This window comes from Chelonia mydas, chromosome 24 (genome assembly GCF_015237465.2).
Source record: "Chelonia mydas isolate rCheMyd1 chromosome 24, rCheMyd1.pri.v2, whole genome shotgun sequence".
Taxonomy (NCBI): Eukaryota; Metazoa; Chordata; order Testudines; family Cheloniidae; genus Chelonia; species Chelonia mydas.
In genome coordinates, this window is record NC_051264.2 from 1,782,800 (window position 1) to 1,810,752 (window position 27,953).

Consider the following 27,953-nt stretch of genomic DNA (forward strand, 5'->3'; position numbering starts at 1 on the left):
GGGAAGGGAGAGCAGCAGGGAGCCCAAGGGGGTGGTGGCGGCCAGCGCTATCCCCTTCTCCTGCAGTTTCAGCTTCTCCACTTACATTGTTGACACTTTATTTTCACCGGGCAACTTTTGTTGCCAATAATTCAGAGCAGTGAGACAAGGGCAGAGTTATAGACTCAGGCCTGTCTGCCTGCACCGGGGAGGGTTTCACGGGTAGTTACACTGCGAAACCTTCCCCTCTGGCTGCAGTTAAATCTGCCGAAAAGTCCATCTATCTGCACAGCACAGTAACCGAGCAGAACTGCCGCCGGGCTAGGGGAGTAAAACAGTCACTCTCCTATCTCCCATGCCTATGGTGGGAGAACTTCAGATCAGGCCTAAGTCCTGGTCTTCCTGAGGCAGCAAAGGATGTTCTTCCCCTGTGGTAATTATACACAGGAGGTAAAAGTCAAGCAAAGATGAGGCATTGTAGTTTCCAGCACAAATCCAGCACAGACATGTCTCATGCATGAGTGGTCCCACTGAGCTCAGCAGGGCTTCTCGTGTGTTTGGAGGGCGGAGGGACCCACTCTTGTCATTAAAAATCCTTGTTCTCGGAATCCTCCTGGCCTCAAAGCCAGCCTGTAACTATGGGGTGTTCGCATGGAAGTGTCCCGGGGCAGGTTATCCCCTCACTGGGTCTTCTGGCACCTTTCCTCCGCAGTAGCTGGTACCGGCCACTGTCAGAGACGGGCAACAGGACTAGATGGACCAAGGGTCTGATCCAGGCTGGCAATTCCAAGTCTGAGGGCTCAGGCTAAGCTGTGTGGTTGTTTCTATTTCACCTGTGGAGAGCTGAGGCCATAACACACCATGCCCTATAGCAGAAGCAAGGGACAGGTTCCTGTCAGTGACCAATACGCAGGCTGATATGGAAGTAAAGGCACAATGGCCATACCCACCAGCTTTCCTAGCCCCCACAGGCCCTTCCTCAGTTCCTCTACACGTCTGGCCCCCACTGAGAGTGGTGTTCAGTGACAGCTAGGCCCTGCTGGCACGACCTGCTTCACTTTTTTGTTTTTAAATAAAATATGCCAGAGCTGATGAGAGCTGCATCCCTGTGAGCCCATCTGATCCACAGAACAAGAGGAGCGGCAGGTCCAGCCTTGCAGGAAGACACCTCCGGGATAACTAAGTCCCCATGCCTATTGCTTCTTCAGGAGCCCTGTTAAGACTGCCAGAGTCTCCTAGACAGATCCTTATGTGGTTGGAACTACTCAACAGAATCTCATTGTACACAGGTTTCAGAGTAGCAGCCATGTTAGTCTGTATCTGCAAAAAGAAAAGGAGTATTAGTGGCACCTTAGGGACTATCAAATTCATTTGAGCATAAGCTTTCGTGAGCTACAGCTCACTTCATCGGATGTAGCTCACGAAAGCTTATGCTCAAATAAATTTGTTAGTCTCTAAGGTGCTACAAGTCCTCCTTTTCTCAGTGTAGACCCAGAGCCTCCATAGCCCATTAGCAAGTCCTTTTCCCTGCCAAATGAAAAAAAACAACAACAAAACCCTAAAGCTACTCGCTTCCAGCCCTCTCAAAAGAAAACTAAAAATATCCAGTAAAGTCTCTCCTGAGGTTCAGGTAGGGGAATTTACTCTACCTATCAGTTTGAAGGCACGGATGTGACATAGATTTGGAAGGGGGAGGATATGTGTCTTATGAACTCAATCCACCATGAAACAAACATTGTTCAGAAAGCCAGAGATGTGGGGACAATGTGGCTGGAACAAGCTTCGAGAAGCCTTCTTACATGTTACATGACTGGCGGAGCTGCAGCAGCACCTAGTGACTGGAATAAATCAGGCAAGCTCATTCAGTGTTTATCATTTCAATGTTTAGAATTTATGGGATGTACAGAGATTCTGGGTAGCGCGGGGGCCTGCTTTTCATGCACGGTAGCGTTGTTCTGAACCCTATGCTCCTTTCTGTTCATGGAGTATTTCAGCTAGGTGTTCAAACAATTTAAGGGAACAAACAGTAAGAACGCACTGGGTACAGTGAAGAGTTTGATCTCTTATTTATTGTGACAGGTTTCAGAGTAGCAGCTGTGTTAGTCTGTATTCGCAAAAAGAAAAGGAGAACTTGTGGCACCTTAGAGACTAACATTCATTTGAGCATAAGCTTTCATGAGCTACAGCTCACTTCATCGGATGCATTCCTGTAGCTCACGAAAGCTTATGCTCAAATAAATGTGTTAGTCTCTAAGGTGCCATAAGTCCTCCTTTTCTTATTTATAGTGTCTCCCTTCTCATAACCCAGTCAATTTAACCTTTTAGGTTTCATATTCCCATTCATGAAGCAGCATAGCGCTGTGATGGTTGCATCTAAACCTCTCCTGCAGTCTCTGCCACTCAAAAGGAGGGTTGGTTTTTTAAAATTTTGTATTTCTAGTAATATGTTAAAAAAATCTAACAACATAAGTGTTTGGGGTAGCGTTAGCACCTAAAGTGTCCTTTAATGAATGATTAAGATACTTGGTTAAAAATGATTGATACCTTCAACTGGCACCTTTAAAGCACAGTCAGCAGGAGTTATGGGAACAGAGTATTTTCAAGAGAATAGGTCACAGGACTAACTGGAGGTTAGGGAAGAAACATCCTATAGCAGTACTGAAATCTGTACTAGGCCCACGTGTAGTAGTTTAGTAAAGCAGATCCTTGCTGAAAGTGCAAACGCTAAGTTACATCACAGCATTAATGTGTGTGATAAGGTAGTTGGCAGTCTGAATGCCCTTGCATATTATAGTAGTTATCACAGCCAGACACACTGGGATAATCAAGGAAAGCTGAAGAGAAGTGTCAGTCTCCTCCTTTGAATTGGTAGGCAGGCAGTCCTTGGATTTATGACAACTGGTTTCTGAAAATTGTGCCGTAAGTCGAAACGTCATAACCACAACCCACTCCATTGCAGGACCGAGCGTCGTAAAGTCGAAACCTATTGTCGTAAGTTGAATCAGGGTGTCAATTCAGAAATGTCACAAGTTCTGTTTGTCTTGTAAGTCGAGCGTCGAGGACATCCTGTACAAGTTAGCTGGAAGCCCTAGATAAGCAATAGCATGCATAACAAAGGTTTGCAGGCAGTGAGGACCAGGCACTTCCCCACCCTCCAATCTATACCAGGAGAACTGGGGATTTAATGAAATTGCAGCTACAATGGATTGCCAGCCAGTGGAGAGAAAGCTCTGTTAGGAATGTATTCTAACCTAGAATGTTTTCTAAGCGTAGTTGTGATGTTCCATTCAGGAGAGGATGACAGTTTATTGTCTTCTCATACCCACTAGAAAAGTTATTCATCCCACAGAGTTTACGATCAACAATTAATGCTTGAGAATACCATTCTTACAACTTACCGCACCTAAAAAAAATCCACAAAGTCCACATACCATTTTTATAATTGTTTCTCCTTTGTCACAACGAACAAGAAATACAAGATTCCATTGAAACTGGAACAGTTCACAGGATGGTTGAACTTAAATCTTCCGGGGAGGGGGGGAAGGAGGGGAGAGAGAAGCAAACCCCTTCTCAACTTCTAAAACCAACCTAGGTTAAATGCGCCATAGAAGTCACCAAAGTTGGTCTGGATTGAAAATTCAGTTTTGGTTACACTGAAAGGTAACAGCACTTGTTGATAAAACCAATTTTGGACCCACTATTTTGGAGAGACTATTCTACCCATGATTTTCTTTCACAGACGTCATTAATGTGCTTGTTTCAAGATCCTTAAAACAAAAGCTCGTTCTTTTTCTAGATTTTGGTACACAGAAGCCATTAGTGCCATCCCTTCAAACATGATACAAATGAAATTCAAATTTTATCAGAAAAACAGCCTTTAACCTAGAAAATCCTCTCTGTACTACTGTTAGAATGCTAGCAACCAGTGGGGATGAACTTTTGGTACAAAATAAAAGATGGACATGTCTACAATAGAGAAGCACTATCTTCCTTAACCTGAATTTGATTGATTAGGCAGTCCTGGAGGGAGACGTTTTGCTATGTTTACTTCAAATGAGGTTATTGCAACAATCAAACTGCAAACATAGATATTTACCCTTTAGCTACACTATGGGATCAACTCCTATCCTGAAACAAACCATTAAGAGTAACAGGCACATATAACCATGTGATCCCATAGCTTGTATTCAGCACCAACGAGCACTTCACCTAAAGAAGCACAGATTGTGGCGTACATGCAACTTTTCCCCTTCATAAGCACAAAGGAACGTAGCGTGCCATCGCAGCTGGGCTGGCGTGCTGAGCACACACCAGCACTGATGTCAGTGGCTGTATCTGCAGCTCGTCTGTCACATTCATGTTCAGAGTAGTTAGGAAAAATTATAAAAAACAATCCAAAAAAGGTTTCATACAACATATAGTATAAAAATGTAAGAGGAACACACTAAAATCTGATCTCTTGGTAGAACAGGGCCGCCCCTGTTCCTGCGGGTCCTTCCAGCATGAATCAGGTTTTTCCATTTTTAGCTTATGGGCATTGACATACACATTAACTTCAATGAGAGTCTATCAGAAGGACCATCAGTCATTAGTTTCTGGATCTGTCTGAGCCATGTAAGCATCCAGCTCAGCATCGAGGTGTCCTTTTGTTTTAGACATGTAAGCATCTAATTGGTTGTCCAGTTGTTCCTTGGTCAATGCAGGACGTGCAGACCCTCTTCCTCGTCCTCTGCCTCTGCCACGACCACCAAAGCCCCCTCTTCCCCGGCCTGCCATGCCACGACCTTACAGTGAAACGAGATTACAGTTATGTACTACACTGAAATGCACCACCAGACTCAGACAGAGAGAGCAACAAACATATTAAGGATCTGACCGTATCCCACTATTAAGAGTTTAGCTACAGCAGCCCGTGTGCCCTCAACTCAGCCATCCCATACTTCCTAGGCAAGGCAACACAGTTGGGTGGGCAGGCCACTGAAGCAGCCACTCAGGTCCATAATGCTCAGTGTAGAGACCACCGAGTGACACATTGTGCACTACGTGGTACGTAAGAGAGCCACATGCAAGGTGGAGACAGGCTGGTGGCCAACGGTGCCGCTTCTGCTACTGACCAGATCAGCCCCTCGGTGAAGTCACTCCCCTGGTTGTCTCTCTTCTTGTGCATCAAGTGTCTGTTCAAATCTCTGGAGAACTGTCTCCCCCAAGTATCTCTGCTCTCAGTTCACCCTGCAACCTCAGCTGCTCATTATACTCTTCCATATCCTATTACCTCCCACACTACCCCCACCCCTGGGCATGGGATATTCTCTTTCCTCTGGTGTGACAAGCACCCTCTTTTCCCCCTTTAAACCCATTTTCATGGGTCTCCTTCTCACAGAGCCTCTCATGTCTCCCTGAGCTATCAGCAAGTTTATCTAAATCACACCGAACTCTTGGGAGGGGAGACCTTTCTTTAAACCCGTTTTGTAAGGCACCACATATGTTTACTGCACTCTAAATACACGTCTACTTTACGTAGTATGAGAACTAATGACTTCCTACTTGTGGGCAAGTTACAAACTATTTGTCACGTTCAAAGGGGAAAACTTCCTGTTTAATAAGTATAAATAATCTAGTGTTGACACAACCCGGCTACTGCAATGTCAGTAATCTAGAATTACTGAGCAAGACTTAACCAAGAATGTTTTTGCAGCTGAGCCTAAGCAGACCCAACAGTTGATGGGGACTATTTTTTGTATACCTGTTACATATCAAAGCACTAATGAGCCCGAGTCATCCAGGAGACAGTAGCAGCCCATACAGTGTAGGTACTTTGTTTACTGTCTACTTTTAAAAGTAGCGAAGACTCCACTGACTGAGATGGCTTTTGAAGTCGCAGTCTTGTACTGGGCTGTGCATGCCCATCAGCATCAAAGGCAGGGTCCATAAGGTAGCCCTATGGTACACTTTACATTGCTTGGTACCATTTTAGCCTGGCATTAGTCCCTAACATACATTAGTGCCTTGATGCATTAGACAATTACTAGCCAAGTATAATTAGCGTTTATTCCCCACCACCCTCCTACCAAGCTTTAGAGAAAGCAGCAATGCCATTAACAATTACGAATAAGCTTGCTCTATATCTATCCCACCAAATTTACATTCGGTGTCAATCTAGTTCTGAGGGACCTGTTTTGGCAGTCCACTATGACTGAATTAATGTCATTTTACCAGGAAGACTAGGAAATAATGTTTAATCTCCAATATTAATTCACAAAAGCAAGGAAGTTGTAGGTTCTTACCTGCCATTTGCCACAGCATCTAGGAACACAGGTGCTGCAAAGAAATCAATGGGCCTTTTGCTAAAATAAAAAGCCACAGAATGTGGCTCAGTGAGCTCTGGTTGCTGTGATGTCCCATTTGAGAATTCCCTGGTTTGGGCATTAATGATTCCACTAGGTCAGTTGCGATTGCAACCTACATTTGTTCTAGTGCCAATCCCATTTGGGGACTGTCATAATTTAATACTTTGCACTATGAAAAGAACCGAGTATCTAAGAAACAGATTCCGTTTCAAACTCCCAGTGAACTAATAAAACCAGGGCCTGAAAAAATGCTACTTAAGCAGCAAGTAGGAAGCTTCCCTGTAAAGGTTGGAGGGCTAATCCCTCCGTTTCTGCATAACAGACCTTTATTTAAGGAATGTGTTTCTAGCACCATATGGTTGTGAAGGTTACACTTCATTCCGATGTGGAAAGTTAAACAATGCAGAGTCAGATGTACAGAAATTGCACCAGTGCCTTTGCCACTACTCAAAGCCTCACCTAGCAGGAGCATGACACTGACAAGACTCTGGTCAGTTTCACGACCACTATCCAGAACCCTCTGGGAAGCTGGGACACCAACTAGGATCTTGCCTTTCAGCACAAATGCTGCTAAAACCAACAATTCAGAAAATGAAAATAGAATGTGTTTGTATCCAGTGTACAGCATATTATCAAACAAGTGTATCTTTATGGAGGAGATTCTACTTCACAAGTGCTTATATACATTACATTTTAACCAAGAAGGTGAAAGTTAAAGGCTGCTTCAGGTTCTTCTCTAAACAATGCCCTCATGCCTTCCCAAATGTCAGCACACTAACCTCTGCCACCAATTCCTCCACGACCCATGGCTCCTCTGCCTAGACCACCTCTCCCAGGTCCACCACGACCTCTAACGCCACCTCTTCTCAGGCCCATCCTAGGGGATATACCACGTCCTCCACGAAGTAAACTCTGACCTTTAATAGGGTGAGGAAAAAAAGTCAAGCAGGTAATTAAAACAAGAAGCTAGCTGTCAAACTTAGCAAGAAGTCACTGAATATCCACCCCCGGGGATATTTTATTTCCCATATTAACAATATACTCACCTCTGAGGGGAATGCCTCCTCTCAGCAACGCCCTCGCTCCACGTCCACCACGCATGGCTCCTCGTGGCAAACCTCTCTGACCCATAGGTAGCCCTCGTCCTCCAACAGCTCCACGAGCCAGGGGTCCTGCTGGCCGGCCTAATCGTGCCTGGATGTTACTTTTACCCAGGCGCTGCTTTAAGCTCTTCTGGAATGAAATTTTTTTTTAAAAACAGGAAAGTCATGTAGCTATCAGGGACTTATCATGCAACCGGCATAGACGGAAGCAGATACCTCCACCAGAAAAAGAGGGAGCAGAATCTATACAGGGCCCAAGATCCACTGCAAAGTATTTAGGTCTCAAGAAAGATCTTGTCTAGAGAGGGACAGTCTGTCAAGTGTAAGCCCAGCTATGAAGTGAAATAGACATCTAATCCCCAAGGTGGGCTGCAGCTTTTTATTTGAGAAAGGTGCTCAGGCACTAGTGATGAGCCTCTTGCAAACTCCTAGAGAAAAAGTTAGATAGTCTACAACCAGGAGACCTTTGCACTCACCCTCTGATAATTATATGCCTAAAGTTTCAGATCCAGTGATCTCACTGGAAAAATCTTATGTCTAGATTTCCCCAGACATCCACAGAGACTAAACCCTTCCATATTTGTCTTTATAAGCTAGCACAAACAGGAATATTCACCCTCTCCAAAACAACTGCATTAAGCTTCAACCTAAAAACCACAAGAGCCAAGAGTTAAGACCAAGATTGTTTTCTCCTCTCAAATGACCAATAACTCAGTTCAAGGCAGTTAAGGAAACACTTAGACCCAGTTTATACCACACAGCCCAATATATTTCAGCCTTAATTTGGGGATTTGTTTGCATTAGACACAAAGAACCAAATGTATGGTATAACAAATTTTAAGGCTGCTTTGGCCCAACTTCTCTGGAGAGTGGCCAGCAGAGACTAGAATGATGTTACATACCAGCTGTCTTTGAGTACAATCATAAGATTTCAGGTATTTCACAGTTTTAGATGAACCACAACAGGTCTACAACACCAAACCCTTTACCCTGCACAGCCAAACCTGCCCCTTGTACTGTCTGCATTGGAACAGGACACTGAAGCACAATGGTTCGCACTTGGTGAAACACAGGAAGGGATGGTCATGCATTAGGGGAAATGGTGCTGTCCTGAGCGAAGCAGCGTGGGTGCTGAGTTTGAAAGTTCATAGCTGTGACTGCATGGCCTCCCAAATGGTGCACAAGACCCTAATATTCTGCACAGGATGCTCCTCCAGAGGAACAGTCCCAGTTCCCCTACGTACCAGTGAACAGACCTTCCAAAGTCCATTGGTGATGACTGCTGAAGAGCACCCTAACACTACTAAACTACACTAGAGTCTCCCCTTTTTCCCAGAGGAACACCTTGTAGCTGTCATACAAAGAGCTACCCATATAGGCTACCAGTCCTAGCATGCAATGTTCCACTTGATCTGCTGGCTGTGCCTCCACACTAGATTTACTTATATGCATTTCCATAATGCTCCTCCATGCAGCCCAAGTTCCTCAACACAAGAGAGGGCATTAGAGGCACGCTGTGCTCTAGGACTCTACAGGCAGCTTTGGACCACCGTAACCTATGCTGACTGAGAAGGAGCTGTGCCCCAACTTCTTTTCCATCAGAAGTTCCAACATGAACCTCAAACTCAACATACATTTTGTTCTTAAACAGCTCAGCAAGATCCATAAGAGTGTTTAATCCTAAAATATAGCGTGTGTGTACATGTGTGTAAACGGTTCCAATGAAAAAGTGAAACAGGTGCCAGTGAAGTAAAGCGAGAGGGTCTGTATTTTCCTCACACAGACTCAGCCACTCACTGACTCAGCAAACAACGGGGACAGTGTACTTTATAAAATGAGACTGGCCTATCCTTTTATATCACTAGTGAAGCCCTTATGAGATTATACTAAAAACCCCTTCTATGGAAACCATAAATTATTCACATATAGCTTTTGTTTAGAAGCTCCAGACAGAAAGTTTCTCTTACTAGTACCTGGTTCTGATTTTAGGGACAGTAGGCTCCTGGGCTCTGAGTGCAATGCAGTTACATTCCTTTCATGAAAGAACAAACACCAAACTCCAGCACAAGAGTAAGATAAAGATTGCAGTTATGTGACAAAGCCACTCAAATAGGAACGTTCCACAGTTCTCTCCTAGAGTGCCCAAAGGTGTCTGGGATTATATTTAATGACTACTGTATTCGAGTCATGCAGAACTGCTATTTAAAGCTAGCACAAAGCAGTGTAGCAGGACCCTCCAGACCCATGCTTTAATTATTTCCGTGCATCATATGTATACAAATTTCAAGAGAATCTCTCCAAGTCTTTCTCTGCTCTAACAGACGGTTATACAACACGGTACATTCTTTACAGTTCAAGATACTCTGATAAGAAGCACTTCGGCACCAGTAACATTGCTAATTGCCTCTTGGGCACCATACTCTAATCACTATCTTATCAACAAGGGCTCACATCTAGCAGACCCCATTCACTGAGCATAGAGCAATGCACACACAGTGTTTTTAAATGTGATGTACAACTCACTATGAATACACCTTTCTCAGATCTGCTGTTCCACACTGGACATTCAAATGGAAGCCAACTTTTGGGCTGCTCAATAGCATATGGCTCTGGTCAGTCTATGTGGATAACAGGAACAGTAAGATTCTTGTTACCTTAGCAAGAATTTATGAGAAACCAAGAACTCAGTTTTAATTCGTGTAGTTCTTGTTCAGACAACTGCTGGCAATAGCATAAAACAAGAAAAAAACAACGGGCACAACGCCCCCTCAAAAAACAAAAAAAAAGCACGAACAGGGAACAAGAGCTAGCATGTTGCAACACAACAGCAGCTAGATTAAGGCATTAAGAATTCAGCAGATCCAGAAAACTGGAATCAGACCATTTATGTGGGGGAGAGGGAAAAAGCTGTGAAATTTCAGGTTGTTCTCTCTTCTGGAAAAACAGCAAAGGAGGAGATTTAAACAAACAATAACCAACAGAAGACACGACTAACTGAACTAAGCAGTATTAACAGGCTATAAATATAAAGCATTGCTTATCTGCAGTGACAATCCGAAATTCTCTTGAAGTCCCTCCAAACATTCTCAGCTCTTACTTTCAAGTGACATCTTGAAAAATTCTCATATCCTGAAAAGCCACCAGCTGCTGACAGGCATCACCAACTGTCTGCAGTGGAATAAGACACTTTCTCTCACCTGCTTGAGCTTCAAGGCAGCCTGAACAGAAGGTCTATTCTCCATCTGCTGGGCCAGTCTTCTGTTTCTGGCACTGGCCAGTTGCTGCTGCTGCTGCATGGTAGCCCGAATATTCACTGGCATCGGCTGTTTGTTCTTCAGCATATTAGTAAAGCTTCAAGGTCGAACAAAATGGGTGTTTAAATAAAGTTTTATTACAAACATTTATGGCATTTCATGGCTCTCAAGACTGGAGCTCCAGATCCCATGAACTTTATGTAAAAAGTGGTACACCTAGATCATGTCATATGCGAGTTACGTATTCCTCGTTTTCCACAAACGTGCTAGAATAGGAAATGCAGATTTGGATAAGTGCAACATATTAATTCAAAAGTGATAAAGTTTTAAGTTATTGCTTTTAAAGGTGGAAGAAGTTATGAAAAACAAGCAACAAGCAGAAATGGCCATGAGAGACAGGAGAAGACATTACAAAGAAACACGAAAGCAAACTGAAATCTGCCTGTAAAAGCCAAGACGGATAGTTCAGGGGGGAAAACTGTTTAATAGTTTGAGGGCAGTAAGCATATTTATGAGACTTGTGTCACTCTGACAACAGAAAATCAAGGGTCTGGCATAATACTTAGAAGGAGGACAGTTCTATCACCAAAAGAGGTGCCACCATTTGAGTGCATTCGTTTAGACTACAATTTCTTTGGCATTTGGGAATTTCTTTGGTGTATTAGGGATTTTTCTGCCTTTAAAAATTATGTGGCATGAACATACCACCAGGAATGTAAGCTTCCTCACCAGTAATCAGTTTCTGCAGTATCCTAATAGCTACAAATGACAGTGAAATTAAGCATCACGAAGTGCTCAATGCAGTCTGGCTGGAACTAACAAAATTAAAAGGCAGGTAACTCTCCTGTACCGTACCTAACTATCTGCCTGCCCAGCCATAAACCGCAAGCACTGGCTAAGATTACTGCTCACTGCAGTGCACACTGGAATAGGGACTGCATATAAATGGCTTCATTTCTCCTTGGCTTAATGATATTAACATTTAATCTGAGAGTGAGTTAGTGAGAAAGTGAAATATGATCAGAAGCTTCACTGTTAGTTCATCAATAAAGATTTGCAAAAGCTTAATGGCATGAAAGAGCAGAAGGCTCTTTAAGAGAGGAAAAAAAAAGAAAGCAGTGCCAAGAAAGGAAAGCGATGGAGATGAAGCAAAGCATTTGTCTCTTACAAGGCCCAAGAACATTGTTATAGGGCCTTTGGGCTGGTTCGGTGGCCTGCCGCGTGCCTCTTACAGGCCAGACCACATGCGTGTGTCTACCTTGGACAAAGCAGCAAGCCTTCTGCAGCTTCGGTAACATGCTACCATGCTGCAGTGTCAACTATATAAAATGTAAAAACGTGGAAGAAAAAGGGAGGGTGCGAGGTTTCTCTCTTTTTTTTATAAGACATCCCACCACATTTACGTCTCATAGAGTTTAATATTAACAGCTACTGACAAAATCCTCCAGAATAATTGCCCTTTTAACCTTGTGTACCACATTTGTTGCGGCTTAAGACAGAGGTGCATAGCCACCTGCCTTTTTTTAGTTAGGTTAAAACAGGGCAGAAACCACGTTGGTTTTGGACACTGGACACAGTGATAATTAAGTAAAAATTTCTTATGAGCTGAAGTTGCTGTTGACTTCCTCACCGCTCGTTCAGAGACATCTTGGTGGTGCTCTTTAGCACAACCTTCGGCGCTGACTGCGCAGCCATCTTCAGATCACGATCGTCTGAAATTAACAATAGCCAGATTTAGTAAGAAGAACTGGGCCCATGAAATTATTTGGCTAGATTTTCCAAGCCAAACGTGTGTGTGTGGAAACAGCCAAGAAACACGTAAATCAGTGACGTGACTGCGCTAGCAGGACGTTTCATGGCATCGCGAAGTGTCCTAAAAGGTAAGTTTCAATAAACTAGTGAGTTAAGCTACCTCATCTCTCAACTGTGTGTCAGACTAATGCCACAGAAACATTAAACTCCACTGTCAGTGAGGATCTCACCTATGTATGCCATTAACAGCCTGGTGAAGCTCTATCATTTCTAACTGGCTGGTTTCAATGAGGTTATAAGCTCATTGCATCCGATGAAGTGAGCTGTAGCTCACGAAAGCTTATGCTCAAATAAATTGGTTAGTCTCTAAGGTGCCACAAGTACTCCTTTTCTTTTTGTGAATACAGACTAACACGGCTGTTACTCTGAAATGAGGTTATGTTTTTCTAAGCAGGAGAGCAGTAGGAATTAATCTTTCTGATTCTGGATTCAGTTTCTGACACACTAGGCATTAAGGCTCTGGATGCAATAGTTCCTCTATCCAAGTTATTACCTCAGTGGGAACTGAGGCATCAGTCGTCAGACCCAGGCCAATTATGCCAATGCTCCCCTCTCTGCAAGCAGTCCCTGCACGAGGCTGATAGCCCAGAGAAGGAGGCTATGCCCCACAACTGCACACCAAACACACTGTAACCTCATTCAGCGTTTCTGCTTTTTATAGGAGCAGTCATGGGCCCCTCTCCACGCTGCATCCGAAGTACACGAGCCGTCAGAAACACGGCTTATTTCCACAGCTTGTCTGGCCAGGGCTATTCTCGGAGAGCAGCAGGGCAGTTACTTCCATCTGGGATTGGGATGCGCTCAGATACTGAGGTCCCCACACAGGCAGTTCACAAAGAGCCCAACACGGGTCCCAACCGGACCCCCCCCCCCCAGGGCTCAGGGGAGCCCCACAGCCGGCATCTCACCGCCCCTGCCCGCGCTGCCTGAACCATCGCCCGCGCAGGGCCCAAAGCCCGGGGAAGGCTGTGGCCTCCAAGGGAGGCGTGACTGTGGGCCCGCCCTTCGGCTCCGCGCCTGGGCTGTATTCCCAGTCACAGCCCCCGGGCTGGAAGCCCAGCCCGAGTCGCGGAGACGGGGAGCAAGGCGCGACCTGCGGAGCCCCCCCGCAGGGCACCACCGGGGGGCGGGGAGGGGCAGGGAGGCCTGGCCTAGGCCAGCCCCCACCAGAGGCCGGCCCCGGTTCTCAGCCCCACGCCTGGCTCGCAGGGCGGGAAGGCCGCTGGCCCCGAGCGTGGGGGGGCGGGAGTGGTTGGGGGGGGGCCTGCTGGGCCGATCTCCCCGGGCTCTCAGGCCAGGGGCGAGGCACGGCAGGGCCCCCAGCCGGAGCCCGGCTCGCGGCCTGTCACAGCCGCGACGCTGAGCCGTGCCGGGCCCCACACCGTGATCACAGCCCCCGGCTGCCCAACCCCCGCCCCCCGCACCTCAGCCGGGCCCCCAGCATCCCCCCCCCGCCCGCCCGCCGCGGCCCCTCTGTCACCGAAGCAGACGGTCGCCAGGACTCCGGGCGGGGCTGCGGGGCGGGGGTGGGGCTGGCTCCGTGGGGCTCCGTCCCCTCCGCCCGCTCCCGCCGCACTCACTCTCGAGCGCCGAAAACAAAATGGCCGCCGCTTCCTTCCCTACTCCCCCCGCGCGCCGCGCCGGGGAAAATGGCCACCGGCCGCCGCGTTTTGCGCAGCCGCGAGAAGGCGCCCACGTGACCCCGCTCGCCCCTCGCGCGGCCGTGCACCCCGTGATCGCTCCCGCTCTTTCCCTCCCCCGAGGGGGGGCTGCGCCACGTGACCACTCCCTTTTCGGGAGGGGCCGTTGGGAGGGCGGGGCTTGGGGCAGAGGGCGGGGCCTGGGAGGGCCTCGTGGGCGGAGCCTTGGATCTGAGTGGGGGGGGCGTGAGGGCCCCAGGAGGGGGGGCAGGGTGGGATATAGGGGGCACATGGGGCAGAGGGCAGGGCCCCAGTGCAGCCGGGGGGTACCCTGGGCTGGAAGGGGGGATCAGGGATTGTGGCCCCGAGGCGGGTGTGGGGCCTGGGCTGGGTGGGGGGAGCCCGGCTGGGGGAGCCCTGGGGTGTGGCCCCTCTGGAAGCAGCTGGGTAGGGGGGTCCCCCTGCTCTGGCCAGGGTCACCTGGCCGCAGCAGTTGCCCTGCACCCGGCTCAGTGGCAGCTCTGGCCATGCCCCCGCAGCCGTTCCAGGGTCGGGGGCCGGGTAGGATCTCGCTCTAGGGCCATGTTCAGACCCAGCCCCAGGAGAGAGTGACCATCAGCAGAGGCCTCAGGGACTGAACTCCCCCTCGGGCTCCCAGAAGGGGATCCCCCAGGGCTGGGTAATTAGCACGCTGAGTGGATGAAGCCTGCGCTTCCTGCGTGTTATCTATCAGACGGATGATTGTGGCCCTGCACCCTGCCCGGCTCAGGGGTTGGAAGTCCTTGGCCAAGCACTGCCCGCTCATGACACCAAAATAAGTCCAGCTGATTGTACAGATCTGTCTAATGTGAAATTCCTCCAGCCTACTCAGCTCAGCAGCAAACCAGCTAGCAGCATTGACAAACCCCTCATTGTGCTTCTGTGTCAACTGGACAGCTGACTCTCTCAGAGCTACTGGCTTAGGCTGTCTGCAAACGCAGGCACAGGTCGATGCATCAGTTACACTCCGTTCACGGTTTGCAGGTTTTCGTCAAAACAACGTGTGTTTATTTAAAATGAAGGCTTTGAATGTGGTGCATGAGATGCCAATCATCAGGAGAAAGTCTCAACTTGCAAAGGCGCCAGCCCATTTACCATTCTGGGCCTGCCAAGGGGGTGGAACTGGCAGCAAAATGATAACAACTACGAAAAAGAAAGTAAGGCTTACTCACATGGATGTTGATCCCCATTGAATTACTCCACATGTGCACCAGCACTGCAGTGAGCAGACGTCAGTGCTCCGGCGCTCTATTCCTTCAGCTGCAGTGGCCACATCGGTTTCTAATCAAGATTTGTGCACTCCTGGGAGAATGCACCCTCTCCTGTGCTTGTGGCTTTGTATTTGCGGAAGTGAGCGTCTGTGGTGAAGAATGTCATCTGTGTTACCCACGCAGCATTAGCGCCAACCTCAAGCTTGGATTAAAAATGCCGAGATTTTAAAACATAATCAGTGTGAGGTTCTTTCTATTTCTCTGCTGGTTCTGGAGCCTTTAGGGTTGCATTGATTCCCATTCTCCAGCTTTTTTCCACAACCCCGAGGATTTTTGTCTGTAAACGAAAGCTGAGAGCGTCCTGCCATCTCCTAACTCTGGGAGCCGGGACTTTAAGAAAAACACCAAATATCAGGAGGCTCATGATAAAATCACCCTACTTGGCAACACGGCCTTGGGCATCATGCTTAATATTGCTTGCACTATGGAAAAACAATTTAAAAAGAAGTTTTAAACAAGCCCTTGAATGGATCATCACGTTCTTTCCTGCTTAGTGGGCCTGATCCTTCAGCTTTGTAACTCCACTGCCTGGAGTGGGTTTACTCCTAGCTTACCGTTGTTGTCAGAGGACTATCACATCCCACCGAGTACATGTGTTCCCTTGAAATGGGGTGGGTTTGTCTCTGGGGCTGTGACGGATCAGTTTATTATCTGCTGCTAGGAGTTCAATGCCGTTTTCTGCATCACAGGCTTCGAGCTTCTCTTTTGCAAAGGCTGGGAAGGGAAGATGAGAACCTGCTGCCAAGAACGGGGGGTGCCAGAGCTCAGCATCAGATTATTTGGGCTCACAGGTTCAAATCCCACCCGATTCTCTCCAGTCCTTTTGCTTTCTGCTCGCAGACACATCAATCTCTGTGCAGTTTGGTTGCCTCTGACGAGCTTGTCAATGCTGAGCTCCTGTAAGCTTTGCACAGACATTAATGATGCCAGGGCATTTTTCCTAAAGATTCCCGCCCCCCGCCTTATTCTTGTGTAGACTCTCCCGCTCTGTTCCTGACTGTTGTGCCCAGATGATCACCCTCCACCCCAGAGGTGGCTGCAGTTCAGCAGCACCGGTATCTAGTTTGCAAAGTGCTTTGGCACCGTCCCAGAGAAGTGTCAGATCCACAGAAGGGGTGGGCGGCTTTGGAGCTGTCTGTCCGTCATGCTCAGTGTCAGCCCTGCTAGGCCCACAAGGTGGCACTCCCTGCGCTGTGTGCCACGCAGCGGAACAGCGGGTACCAGTCAGAGGAGGCTGTTTACTGGGCTCCTGGCCGCACCCGGCCCTTGGGAAAGGAGCTAAGAACGGGTTCTTCCCCCTGGGAAATGGGTGCAGCACTGTGTTTGTGAATTTCCTACCACCCCAGCAGGAGGCTGTCCAGCCACCCACGCTTCTCCTGCCCCCTTTTCCAGCCATCCCCCCTGTGTCCCCATTTCCCTCCCAAGAGGTTCCGGCCTCCCTTTCCTGCAGAGACCGGCCTGCTTCGGGCAGGGGTCCCGCCTGGTGGGCCCTGGGCCATGTGGTGCCAGCTACGAATGGGCATGAACGTGGGAAGAGAAAGGGCCAAACTTGCCTCTGCAGTGATCCCAGCTGAGGCACTTGGGTTACACCAGAGCTTAGGGCCTGTGCTCCCAGCACTGAGGCAGGGGCAAGTGAAGAAACAAGGCCTGGGGAGGGGGGTGGTTGCTTGGCTTATGGGTCAGAGGAGGAGGGTCTGAGAGGCCCGGTGCAGAGAGCAGTGGGGAGGGGTGTGTGTGTATGTGTGTGTGTGGTCTCACTGGTGGCTGGGGTGACCGGAGGGGCGACTCTCCTTCACCTGGCACTGTCCTGGAAATGGATGGCTCATGCCCTGCAGGGAACCCTGAGGCTGAGGGCCCTGAGCCCAGCCCCACGGGCCAGGGCATGGCCTCCACCCTTTTCTAACACCAGGGATAATGTCGACCTTGGGACCAGGAGTTCCCCCCCACCCCCACTGCAGCAGTGTCCCCCTCACCGCAAAACTCCCCCAGCCCCACTGCAGCAGTGTCCCCCTCCCCATGCTGCTCAGCATCACTCCCAGGCTCAGAGGAAGGGGCAGGACACTGGGGCGGGTTTGGTGCCTTTAATGAGTAGCTCTGTCTAGCTGGTTAGAGGGGATGCCGGTGGCTGGCTCAAAACGGGGGTGGAGTGTGGGGTGTGGCTCTAGGGGACTCCAGGAGGTGCAGGCTCCCCGCTCAGGTGTCCTCCCAGAAGAAGGCGTTGCAGGCCACGGTGAGAGCGGCCACCAGCATCACGTACTCCTTGAAATCCACCTCCCCGTCACGGTTCTCATCCAGTTCCTGCATGATGCCATCCACGGTGCCCGCGTCCTTCTGGGTCTGCAGCAGAAACACCCCCAGGGGAGGCAGGGTTAGCACGTGGGGCCCAGGGTGGGGGGCTGCTCCTATGGGAGGGGAAAGGGGCCCAGGTGGCTGGGGGGATCCCCAGTGAGAGGCCCCTGTCCTGTGCTCAGGACAAGCCAGAGAGAAGGATTGGGAAGCTGGAGGCATGGACTATCCGCCTGGCCCTGGATGGGAGAGGCCCTAGTTTGGGGGAGGAGAGGGCAGGGGTCAGCGGGGAGGGGAAGGCTTAGAGCTGCAGTGGGGGAGGAGAAGCAATTAGGAGCCAGGGACTTTCGAGAGGAATGTTGGGAAACTTCATACCAGAGAGACCCGTCAGCCTGGGAGGGGCTGGGAGCCCAGTGCCTGGCATGTGGGAACCTTCTCCGGCCCATGCCCGGGGGAGCAACAGTCCTGTCCCGGGCCCCGGCATGGCTCTGCCGTCTCAAATCCCTGCTCGGCCCCTGGCGACCACCCACGAGAGGGGAGGCCAGCGCCCGCGGGGGAGCGACGGCCCAGGGGAGAGGCCATCATGTGGTCCCTGTGCTGGAATGGCAGGGGCACCCAGTGCCTGGGGCGGTCCCCTAGGCCTGCCTGCTCCCTCCCTCTCACTGCCCACCCCCGGGGCTAGCACAGGGCCTGGGGGGCTGGTCCCTACCTCCAGGAAGCAGCCCAGCTCCTTCTGCAGCAGCTCCTTCAGCTCCTTCTTGCTCAGCTTACGCTTGTCGCCCTCCTTGCCCGAGTAGTTGTGGAAGACGGCGATCAGCCCCTCCATGGCGCGCTCCAGCTCAGACGCCATCGTGCCGGCTCTGCAAGAAGCACCTCGAAGGGCTGAGGAGCCCAGGGTCTGGGTGGCGCGGATGGGGGGCTGGGGAAGGGCTACCAAGGAGCAGGGGCCCAGCCCCTCCCTGCCAGCATGCCTGGAGGGACCCACGGGTGGGGAGAGCGGCCTGTGGGCCCCAGCCAGCCCCTGCTCTCTTCACAGAGGCTGCCAACGTGGGGCCCGAGTAGTGGCTGCGGTTCTGGGGACGGGCGCCCCTGCCTGCCAGGAACCAAAGAGCCACGAGCCGGGACTGGGCCAGGAGACCCCCTGCCCCACACCGCAGGTCAGCCCCGTTCTCTTGCCACAGGGTTTGTTGTGGCGGAAAGGCCAACACGAGGTGCTGGGGAAGGAGGAACAGGGCCCGTGGGGGGCAGGGCAGGATCTGGCCCTGCAGCCCGCCAGACCCCCAGGGAAACTTTTGGGGCAGCAGTGGCAGCTGCCCAGGTGGGGCCTTCCTGTCCAGGGGCCTTGTGGAGCTGAGGGGTCAGACGGCGCCCGTGGCACAAACAGGTTCGGAGCCCCCTCCACTCCTGGCTGCCCCTGTCCCCACCTCCTGCACAAAGCAAGCTCTGACCCAGAGCTATTGGTCTCCACCTGCCTGGCTGTGTCCAGAGCTAGCAGACAGCTGCCGGCCCCACTTGCAAAGCCCTGACCCAACCAGAGCAAAGGGGGGCAGATCAGAGCAGGGGTGACAGCTCCGTGGGGAATCACTGGCCGTAGCCCTTCACTCCTGTAGAGCCGCCAGGCCTCGGGCTCACCCGGGCCCCACCTGAACAGCCGCCCGGCCCCTGGGCTCACCTGGACTCCCCCCTGTACAGCCACCTGCCTCTGGGCTCCCCCCCTCCCCATACAGCCGTCCGGCCCCTGGGCTCACCTGAGCTCCCCTGCACAGCCGGCTGGCTCAGCGCTCTTGCAGAGTGAGCCTGAGTTGGCTAGTCAGTGACTTTAAATAAGAGCAAAGCCCCCTCCCTCCAGGAGGATCTGATACCAGAGACTGGGCTGCCGGGCTGGCAATGCTGGTCCAGTGCTCCCCTGATTTAAAGGGACAGAGACAGCGGAGGGGCCCGCTTGTAGCGGGGGAGGTTTGTCCGTGTTAAGTGCTGCACAGCCGGTAACACGCGTGTGCACACACACACATGCACACGGAGCGACGTGTGCCTCACGCCTCTCCCTGCATGGGCACACGTGCTCCGCCTCGTCTCAGCCCCTCCCAGAGGCGCCTACGTGGGGGCTCGAGTTTTCAGTCGGGCTCAGAAGACAATACACACGTGCCTCGGAAGAGAAGACAATCCATGGGGGCACAAATCATTAAACATCTGACGCTGAAGGCGCACCCCCCTCCCGCCACCAGGGCCAACTAAGGGGCAAGGGGGGCTCCATGGGGCTAATCCGTGAGCAGCCCCTCAGCGATCTGGGGCCATTTGACAGCTGTGAGGGGCGCAGGCAACTGCGTTGATCCCACTGACCCCATTCCTCAAAGCGGGGCCTCAACCCCAGGAGCCCTGCTGGCTCTGCAGGAACAGGCCTCTCTCCTCCACCGTCGCCCTGGGATCCAAGCGGCAGCTGCACAGATTCCCAGGCCCGAAGGGACCCTGCGCTCTTGTCCAACCTCCTGTGTAGCCCAGGCCGGAGGATTTCCCTGCCTTCGTTCCTGCTGGAACCAGAGCAGAGCCCCCAGGAAAACACCCCAAAGATGGCCACTGATGGAAAATCCCCCCGGCCCTTGGCAAGTTGTCCCACTGGCTAATGGACCCTCAACATTAACGAGCAAATTTCCAGCCTGCATTTGTCTAGCTCGAACCCCCAGCCGCTGGGGCCAGCTCGACGGTTCTCCAGTACTGGGGACCCTGGACGGCAGCAGGCTGGGGTCTGCAGCAGACTGGGGTTGTGACGGTATTTGGGGTCGTTACTGCAGCCAGCACAACAGTGTTACTCCAGTACCTTGGCTCGGCATTACTACAGTGTGGGGCCATTGCGCCAGGCGGCCCAGCACTGTTACTCCAGTACTTTGTCCGAGTGTTACTCCAGCACCTTGGCTCGGCATTACTACTGTATTCATGGGGTCACTGCGCCAGGCGGCCCAGCACTGTTACTCCAGTACTTTGTCCGAGTGTTACTCCAGCACCTTGGCTCGGCATTACTACTGTATTCGTGGGGTGATTGCGCCAGGCGGCCCAGCACTGTTACTCCAGTACTTTGTCCGAGTGTTACTCCAGCACCTTGGCTCGGCATTACTACTGTATTCATGGGGTCACTGCGCCAGGCGGCCCAGCACTGTTACTCCAGTACTTTGTCCGAGTGTTACTCCAGCACCTTGGCTCGGCATTAGTACTGTATTCATGGGGTCACTGCGCCAGGCGGCCCAGCACTGTTACTCCAGTACTTTGTCCGAGTGTTACTCCAGCACCTTGGCTCGGCATTACTACTGTATTCATGGGGTCACTGCGCCAGGTGGCCCAGCACTGTTACTCCAGTACTTTGTCCGAGTGTTACTCCAGCACCTTGGCTCGGCATTACTACTGTATTCATGGGGTCACTGCGCCAGGCGGCCCAGCACTGTTACTCCAGTACTTTGTCCGAGTGTTACTCCAGCACCTTGGCTCGGCATTACTACTGTATTCATGGGGTCACTGCGCCAGGCGGCCCAGCACTGTTACTCCAGTACTTTGTCCGAGTGTTACTCCAGTACTTGGCTCGGCATTACTACTGTATTCATGGGGTCACTGCGCCAGGCGGCCCAGCACTGTTACTCCAGTACTTTGTCCGAGTGTTACTCCAGTACCTTGGCTCGGAATTACTACTGTATTCGTGGGGTGATTGCGCCAGGCGGCCCAGCACTGTTACTCCGGTACTTTGTCCGAGTGTTACTCCAGTACTTGGCTCGGCATTACTACTGTATTCGTGGGGTGATTGCGCCAGGCGGCCCAGCACTGTTACTCCGGTACTTTGTCCGAGTGTTACTCCAGTACCTTGGCTCGGCATTACTACTGTATTCGTGGGGTCACTGCGCCAGGCGGCCCAGCACTGTTACTCCGGTACTTTGTCCGAGTGTTACTCCAGTACCTTGGCTCGGCATTACTACTGTATTCGTGGGGTCACTGCGCCAGGCGGCCCAGCACTGTTACTCCGGTACTTTGTCCGAGTGTTACTCCAGTACCTTGGCTCGGCATTACTACTGTATTCGTGGGGTGATTGCGCCAGACGGCCCAGCACTGTTACTCCAGTACTTTGTCCGAGTGTTACTCCAGTACCTTGGCTCGGCATTACTACTGTATTCGTGGGGTCACTGCGCCAGGCGGCCCAGCACTGTTACTCCAGTGCTTTGTCCGAGTGTTACTCCAGGACCTTGGCTTGGTGCCGTGGAACACTCTGGTAGATTTTGTCCTGAACCGGTGCCAGCCGCGGTGGCGCAGACGCCTGTAACCCATCCTGCTGCTTTCACGCTGCCCCCGGTGCTGATAAGGCCCCGGCTATCGGATGTCTCCTGGCGGCTCCTGCAGGACAATGGGAGCCGGCGTGGTGCGGCGGGGGGGCCCTATCGGGTAACGGGCCCGAGCCCCCCTCGGCCTAGCGCTGCATGTCTATATAAAGGCCCCTTGTCAAATTAAAAAATCCCTGCTTGAAAGGTTGCTGCGGTAACAGCAGAGCCAGGAAACCAGATTCCTGGCCCGGCGCTCGGCTGCTAGAGTGGGCTCGGCGCAGCTCCTGTTACAGACACGGAGCCTGTGACAAATGCCGGCCGGGTGGGCACAAGGGTGTTGCCGGGGGACGTGGTTGTCACGCCGCTCTGGATCGGGGTGGCCCCCTGGTTGCCTTCAGACCCACCTATAGGGTGAGCCCCAAGCCCTAATACCCCGGGGGGCTGCCCCCATACCTGATCTCATGCTCAGAGGCAGGGTTGCTCATGCCCCAGGGCCCAGGTGGGCTGGGAGTGGGGGCTCATACCCCAGGGGCCATCGTCCCTTGGGGAGCCAGTTGCACCCTCCCAGCCCAAAGCTCTGGGGGTCGAGAGCAGCAAGAGCAGGGGATCCCCCTCTCTCCCTCTGCTGCAAATACAGAGCCCAGGAGGGAGACCTGCTCTCCCCTGGCAGTCAGTGCTGACCCGGCGCGTGGCGCTAGGGGGCGCTGTGCGGCAGGCAGTGGGGTGGGGGTCCATAGGGGGCGCTCTCCCCTGGCAGTCAGTGCTGACCCGGCGTGTGGCGCTAGGGGGCGCTGTGCGGCAGGCAGTGGGGTGGGGGTCCATAGGGGGCGCTCTCCCCTGGCAGTCAGTGCTGACCCGGCGTGTGGCGCTAGGGGGCGCTGTGCGGCAGGAAGTGGGGTGGGGTCCTATAGGGGGCGCTCTCCCCTGGCAGTCAGTGCTGACCCGGCATGTGGCGCTAGGGGGCGCTGTGCGGCAGGGAGTGGGGTGGGGTGGGGTGGGGGTCCGTAGGGGGCGCTCTCCCCTGGCAGTCAGTGCTGACCCGGCATGGTGCTAGGGGGCGCTGTGCGGCAGGGAGTGGGGTGGGGTGGGGTCCCATAGGGGGCGCTCTCCCCTGGCAGTCAGTGCTGACCCGGCGCGTGGCGCTAGGGGGCGCTGTGCGGCAGGCAGTGGGGTGGGGGTCCATAGGGGGCGCTCTCCCCTGGCAGTCAGTGCTGACCCGGCATGTGGCGCTAGGGGGCGCTGTGCGGCAGGGAGTGGGGTGGGGTGGGGTGGGGGTCCGTAGGGGGCGCTCTCCCCTGGCAGTCAGTGCTGACCCGGCATGGTGCTAGGGGGCGCTGTGCGGCAGGGAGTGGGGTGGGGTGGGGTCCCATAGGGGGCGCTCTCCCCTGGCAGTCAGTGCTGACCCGGCGCGTGGCGCTAGGGGGCGCTGTGCGGCAGGCAGTGGGGTGGGGGTCCATAGGGGGCGCTCTCCCCTGGCAGTCAGTGCTGACCCGGCGTGGCGCTAGGGGGCGCTGTGCGGCAGGCAGTGGGGTGGGGGTCCCATAGGGGGCACTCTCCCCTGGCAGTCAGTGCTGACCCGGCGTGGCGCTAGGGGGCGCTGTGCGGCAGGCAGTGGGGTGGGAGTCCATAGGGGGCGCTCTCCCCTGGCAGTCAGTGCTGACCCGGCGCGTGGCGCTAGGGGGCTCTGTGCGGCAGGCAGTGGGGTGGGGTCCCATAGGGGGCGCTCTCCCCTGTCCGTCAGTGCTGACCTGGCGCGTGGCGCTAGGGGGCGCTGTGCGGCAGGCAGTGGGGTGGGGTCCCATAGGGGGCGCTCTCCCCTGGCAGTCAGTGCTGACCCGGCGTGGCGCTAGGGGGCGCTGTGCAGCAGGCAGTGAGGTGGGGGTCCATAGGGGGCGCTCTCCCCTGGCAGTCAGTGCTGACCCGGCGTGGCGCTAGGGGGCGCTGTGCGGCAGGCAGTGGGGTGGGGTCCCATAGGGGGCGCTCTCCCCTGGCAGTCAGTGCTGACCCGGCGCGTGGCGCTAGGGGGCGCTGTGCGGCAGGCAGTGGGGTGGGGTCCCATAGGGGGCGCTCTCCCCTGGCAGTCAGTGCTGACCCGGCGTGTGGCGCTGGGGGCGCTGTGCGGCAGGCAGTGGGGTGGGGGTCCGTAGGGGGCGCTCTCCCCTGGCAGTCAGTGCTGACCCGGTGCGTGGCGCTGGGGGCGCTGTGCGGCAGGCAGTGGGGTGGGGGTCCGTAGGGGGCGCTCTCCCCTGGCAGTCAGTGCTGACCCGGCGCGTGGTGCTAGGGGGCGCTGTGCGGCAGGCAGTGGGGTGGGGGTCCGTAGGGGGCGCTCTCCCCTGGCAGTCAGTGCTGACCCGGCGTGTGGCGCTGGGGGCGCTGTGCGGCAGGCAGTGGGGTGGGGGTCCGTAGGGGGCGCTCTCCCCTGGCAGTCAGTGCTGACCCGGCGCGTGGCGCTAGGGGGCGCTGTGCGGCAGGCAGTGGGGTGGGGGTCCGTAGGGGGCGCTCTCCCCTGGCAGTCAGTGCTGACCCGGCGCGTGGCGCTAGGGGGCGCTGTGCGGCAGGCAGTGGGGTGGGGGTCCGTAGGGGGCGCTCTCCCCTGGCAGTCAGTGCTGACCCGGTGCGTGGCGCTGGGGGCGCTGTGCGGCAGGCAGTGGGGTGGGGGTCCGTAGGGGGCGCTCTCCCCTGGCAGTCAGTGCTGACCCGGCGCGTGGCGCTAGGGGGCGCTGTGCGGCAGGCAGTGGGGTGGGGTCCCATAGGGGGCGCTCTCCCCTGGCAGTCAGTGCTGACCCGGCGCGTGGCGCTGGGGGCGCTGTGCGGCAGGCAGTGGGGTGGGGGTCCATAGGGGGCGCTCTCCCCTGGCAGTCAGTGCTGACCCGGCGCGTGGCGCTGGGGGCGCTGTGCGGCAGGCAGTGGGGTGGGGGTCCGTAGGGGGCGCTCTCCCCTGGCAGTCAGTGCTGACCCGGCGCTTGGCGCTGGGGGCGCTGTGCGGCAGGAGATGCCGTTGTTTCCCATGAGACATTCACCGGAGGCCCTGAGCCCGTGGCTCTGTTGCACAAGAACCCGGGTGGAAACCGGCTGGCTGGCCTGAATTCCGATGCAGACACTAATTTGGGAGCTCATCATATCCTGGGTCCCCACCTGCGGGCTCGGTCACACACGGCGTGCTTCCTCCCGGCCAGCACCGCCCCTGCGTTCCACTGCAGAGGTGGCTGCATCTCGCAGCCGGCTGCAGCGCTGCCGTCTAATCTACTCGGCTCACGATCACGGCTCTTTAGACCCCGCTCAGCCCCGTGGCACCTCGGCACGCCCCGGCCGCCCTGTACGGTGCTCTGGGACCCCGCAGCATAAGACAACGTCCAAACCTCCCGGCACCCCAGCGGTGCCTGAGAACGTCGCCGCGACAGCCAAGTTACAGCTCGCGCCCTCCTGCCCCGTAAGGCTAGGCTGCTGGAACAAAGGGAGAATCTCCTTTAGTACTAGAGAGACTCTGACACACAGCTGAGCAGGGGAGGGCACCGGTGCACAGACCCGAGGCCCTGCTGGGCTGGGGGCAGAGCGGGGGCATGGCTCCTGCCTCACAAAGCTTCAAGTTGAAGCAGAGGAGCAAAGCACGGGCTGGCGCAGCCCAAACGGGGACAATATTTAGTTGCACCTTTTAAAAAACCAACAACCTGCCCCCACCACGTACGTCATCGTCCCCGGCGGCCTCCCACCTGTAGCTGCGGGACACCAGCTCCGACACCACAGGGACGGGCAGCACCGGGAAACTGAAGCAGGTTTCTGGGAGTAGGAGACGCCTGCTGTCTGTCTGGGGACCCCAGCCCCCTCTGCCCGGCGGGGTACATGTTAAAGTCCAGATCCCCTTGGCAGGGAGGCAGGAGGGGTTGCTGGTCTGTGCCCGGGCTCTGGCTCTAACAGGAGGTGAGACCGATATGTCCCCCACCTGACTCCCCCCAATTTCCGCCTCTGTTCCCCCCTCCCCCAGACCCAATCTGGACTGACAGCCCCCGGAGCCCCCCACCCTCCCTCTCCCTGCCCTGTCTGGGGTGCGGCATGGCCAGACGGGGCAGGAGCAGGTGGCTGGCATTTCGCTGGGCCACGCACGTTCCTCAAAGGGGTCTAAAGACAAGTCCCCGGGCTGGGAGGTGCAGGATTGAGCCCGCTCCCTGGGCCTGTGGCTGGGATCCTGCGCAGGGACTCCGGCTGGGGCGCTGACCCCCATCTGGGTGTCCTGTACCATAGGGCTGAGGCACAGAGCAGAACCTCAGCGCCAGGCAGGATGGAGCCCCTCATTCCCCACACATCTGGGCTGGGAAGTCCCCTGGCCAGGGCAGCCCAGCTGGGCCCCGCTGTGGGGCCAGACCGGCTTGGCCTCCCCCTCCCGCTGGGGCTGGGGCGGGGGGCAGGGGAGCTGTTTGCAGCCTGACACAGAGCTCATTCACTGGGCTGCTTTTCCACTTGCCCACTTGGCTGGTGCAGCTCCTGGTGTGGGCAGGGGCGGGGCGGCTGCGGGGGTGCGGGGGGAACCGCACCCTCCGGGTGGGAGGGAGGCGGCTGCAGCCATCCGAGCTGGGGGGCAGAGGGTATGGGGGGTATCCCCTGAGTCTGTGGCTTGAATGAAGTCAGCAAAACCCGAGCTCGGTCTCAGGCCCTTTGGAGACTGGCCCCGGGCAAAGGAGAGGGAGCGGAGGGGGGTGGGAACTGCCCCTGGGAATGCCTCCCCCGCAGAGACGAGGCCCCCTCAGTGCAGGGGGTGCTGGCTATGGCAGCCAGAGGGTACACTAGGGACTGGGGGTGGTCATACCCCAGGGCAGGGCCAGGGAGGGTGGGCAGTGGGGGGCGGGGGGTTCCTGCCCCAGGGCCCAGGGTGGGCAGGTGCCAGGGTCGTACTCCAGGGGCCGTTCTCCCTGGCAGACCCATTCCACCCTCCCAACCCAAAGCTCTGGGGCTCAAGGGGAACAAAAGCAGGGGGATCCCTCTTTCTCCCCATGCTGCAAGCACAGCCCCCTCAACCCTCCTCTCACCCCATTCGCAAGCGCCCCCTCCTGCCAGTCCTGCCCCCCGACTCATAGCTGGCCCTGCCACCCACCAGCTCCCATTCCCCCCCGAAATGGGGCCACAGTCCTGCTCCCATCGGCGCCAGCAAGGGCTTTGCCGCACATGGGAGCAGGAGCGGCCCGAACGCTTCGTGGGCCCTGCCCCACGCCAGCTCCGTGGGTCCCTGGCTCGTGGACACACTGGGCGGCACCCCCAGCCCACGGAAACCATCAGCCCTCCAGCCCCACCAGCTAACACCACCGGCCTGCCTCCTCCAGTTCCTGTCAGTTAGCTGAGCCCCCCCTTTGCCCCCTAGTCCCCTCCTTGCTCACCCCCTCTAAGTCCACTGGCTCCAGTCACCCCCTGGCGAGCGAGAGCAGGATTATGCCCCTGCTTGTCCTGCCGCAAACCCCTCGGGACTGAGCGTCCCCCCCAGCCCGTTTGCCTGGGAGTCGTAGTTTGCCACTTACTAGTGGGTGGGAGCAGGCTGCTGCCGGAGTGACCCTGCCTGCGGCGTGCGCTAAGCCTGAATGCCGCAGGCCCCCGGCCCCCTTCCCACCTCCCTCGCGTCCCAGCCCATGTCCTAAGAAGGGGAACTGGCAGCTGGACAGAGCTGGGGGGGGATCTGGCTCAGCCTGCACCAACAGCTGCCTTCTCTGCCTGGCTGACAGGCTCTGCTGCCCGCTGGCACCCCTGCGAGCCCGAGCCGTTCTGTTTCTTGATAGAAAACTCTCGCTCTGTGTCCTCCTCCCGGCCTGGCGCCCGGCTCCAATGCATGGCGCAGGGCTGGAGGCAGCCCGGGAGCTGGGAGTTCCAGCGGCAGCCCCACGTAGGAGAATCTCTCTCTTGGGCCCCCCCAGCCCAGCACCCCAATGCCCCCAGCCCTGCTGACG

The 27,953-nt window shown here is 54.8% G+C and overlaps 2 protein-coding genes across 9 annotated transcripts; both read right to left on the minus strand.

Moving 5' to 3' along the window:
- Positions 1–3,401: 3,401 nt before the first annotated feature.
- On the minus strand, positions 3,402–14,222 carry LOC102938129 (chromatin target of PRMT1). 7 transcript variants are annotated; one of them, XM_043535113.1, is made up of 7 exons: positions 13,222–13,240; positions 12,314–12,395; positions 10,627–10,780; positions 7,373–7,559; positions 7,106–7,243; positions 6,264–6,297; positions 3,402–4,763 (listed from the first exon to the last, which is right to left on the minus strand). In XM_043535113.1, exons 2-7 carry the CDS (start codon positions 12,376–12,378, stop codon positions 4,631–4,633), a joined length of 711 nt encoding a protein of 236 aa, XP_043391048.1. In that variant the 5' UTR covers positions 12,379–12,395; positions 13,222–13,240; the 3' UTR covers positions 3,402–4,630. The 7 variants fall into 7 exon arrangements, with proteins under 7 accessions (XP_043391048.1, XP_043391050.1, XP_043391049.1 ...); XM_043535115.1 differs by lacking the exons at positions 6,264–6,297; positions 13,222–13,240 and adding an exon at positions 14,076–14,222 and having other exon boundaries at positions 7,373–7,556; XM_043535114.1 differs by lacking the exons at positions 6,264–6,297; positions 13,222–13,240 and adding an exon at positions 14,076–14,213.
- A 3,289-nt stretch (positions 14,223–17,511) lies between these two features.
- S100A1 (S100 calcium binding protein A1) lies at positions 17,512–27,633 on the minus strand. 2 transcript variants are annotated; one of them, XM_037882667.2, is made up of 3 exons: positions 27,531–27,633; positions 18,441–18,591; positions 17,512–17,782 (listed from the first exon to the last, which is right to left on the minus strand). In XM_037882667.2, the coding sequence occupies exons 2-3, from the start codon at positions 18,579–18,581 to the stop codon at positions 17,639–17,641; spliced, it is 285 nt and encodes a 94-aa protein (XP_037738595.1). In that variant the 5' UTR covers positions 18,582–18,591; positions 27,531–27,633; the 3' UTR covers positions 17,512–17,638. The 2 variants fall into 2 exon arrangements, with proteins under 2 accessions (XP_037738595.1, XP_027685848.2); XM_027830047.3 differs by lacking the exon at positions 27,531–27,633 and adding an exon at positions 19,480–19,622.
- Between the last annotated feature and the right edge of the window lie 320 nt (positions 27,634–27,953).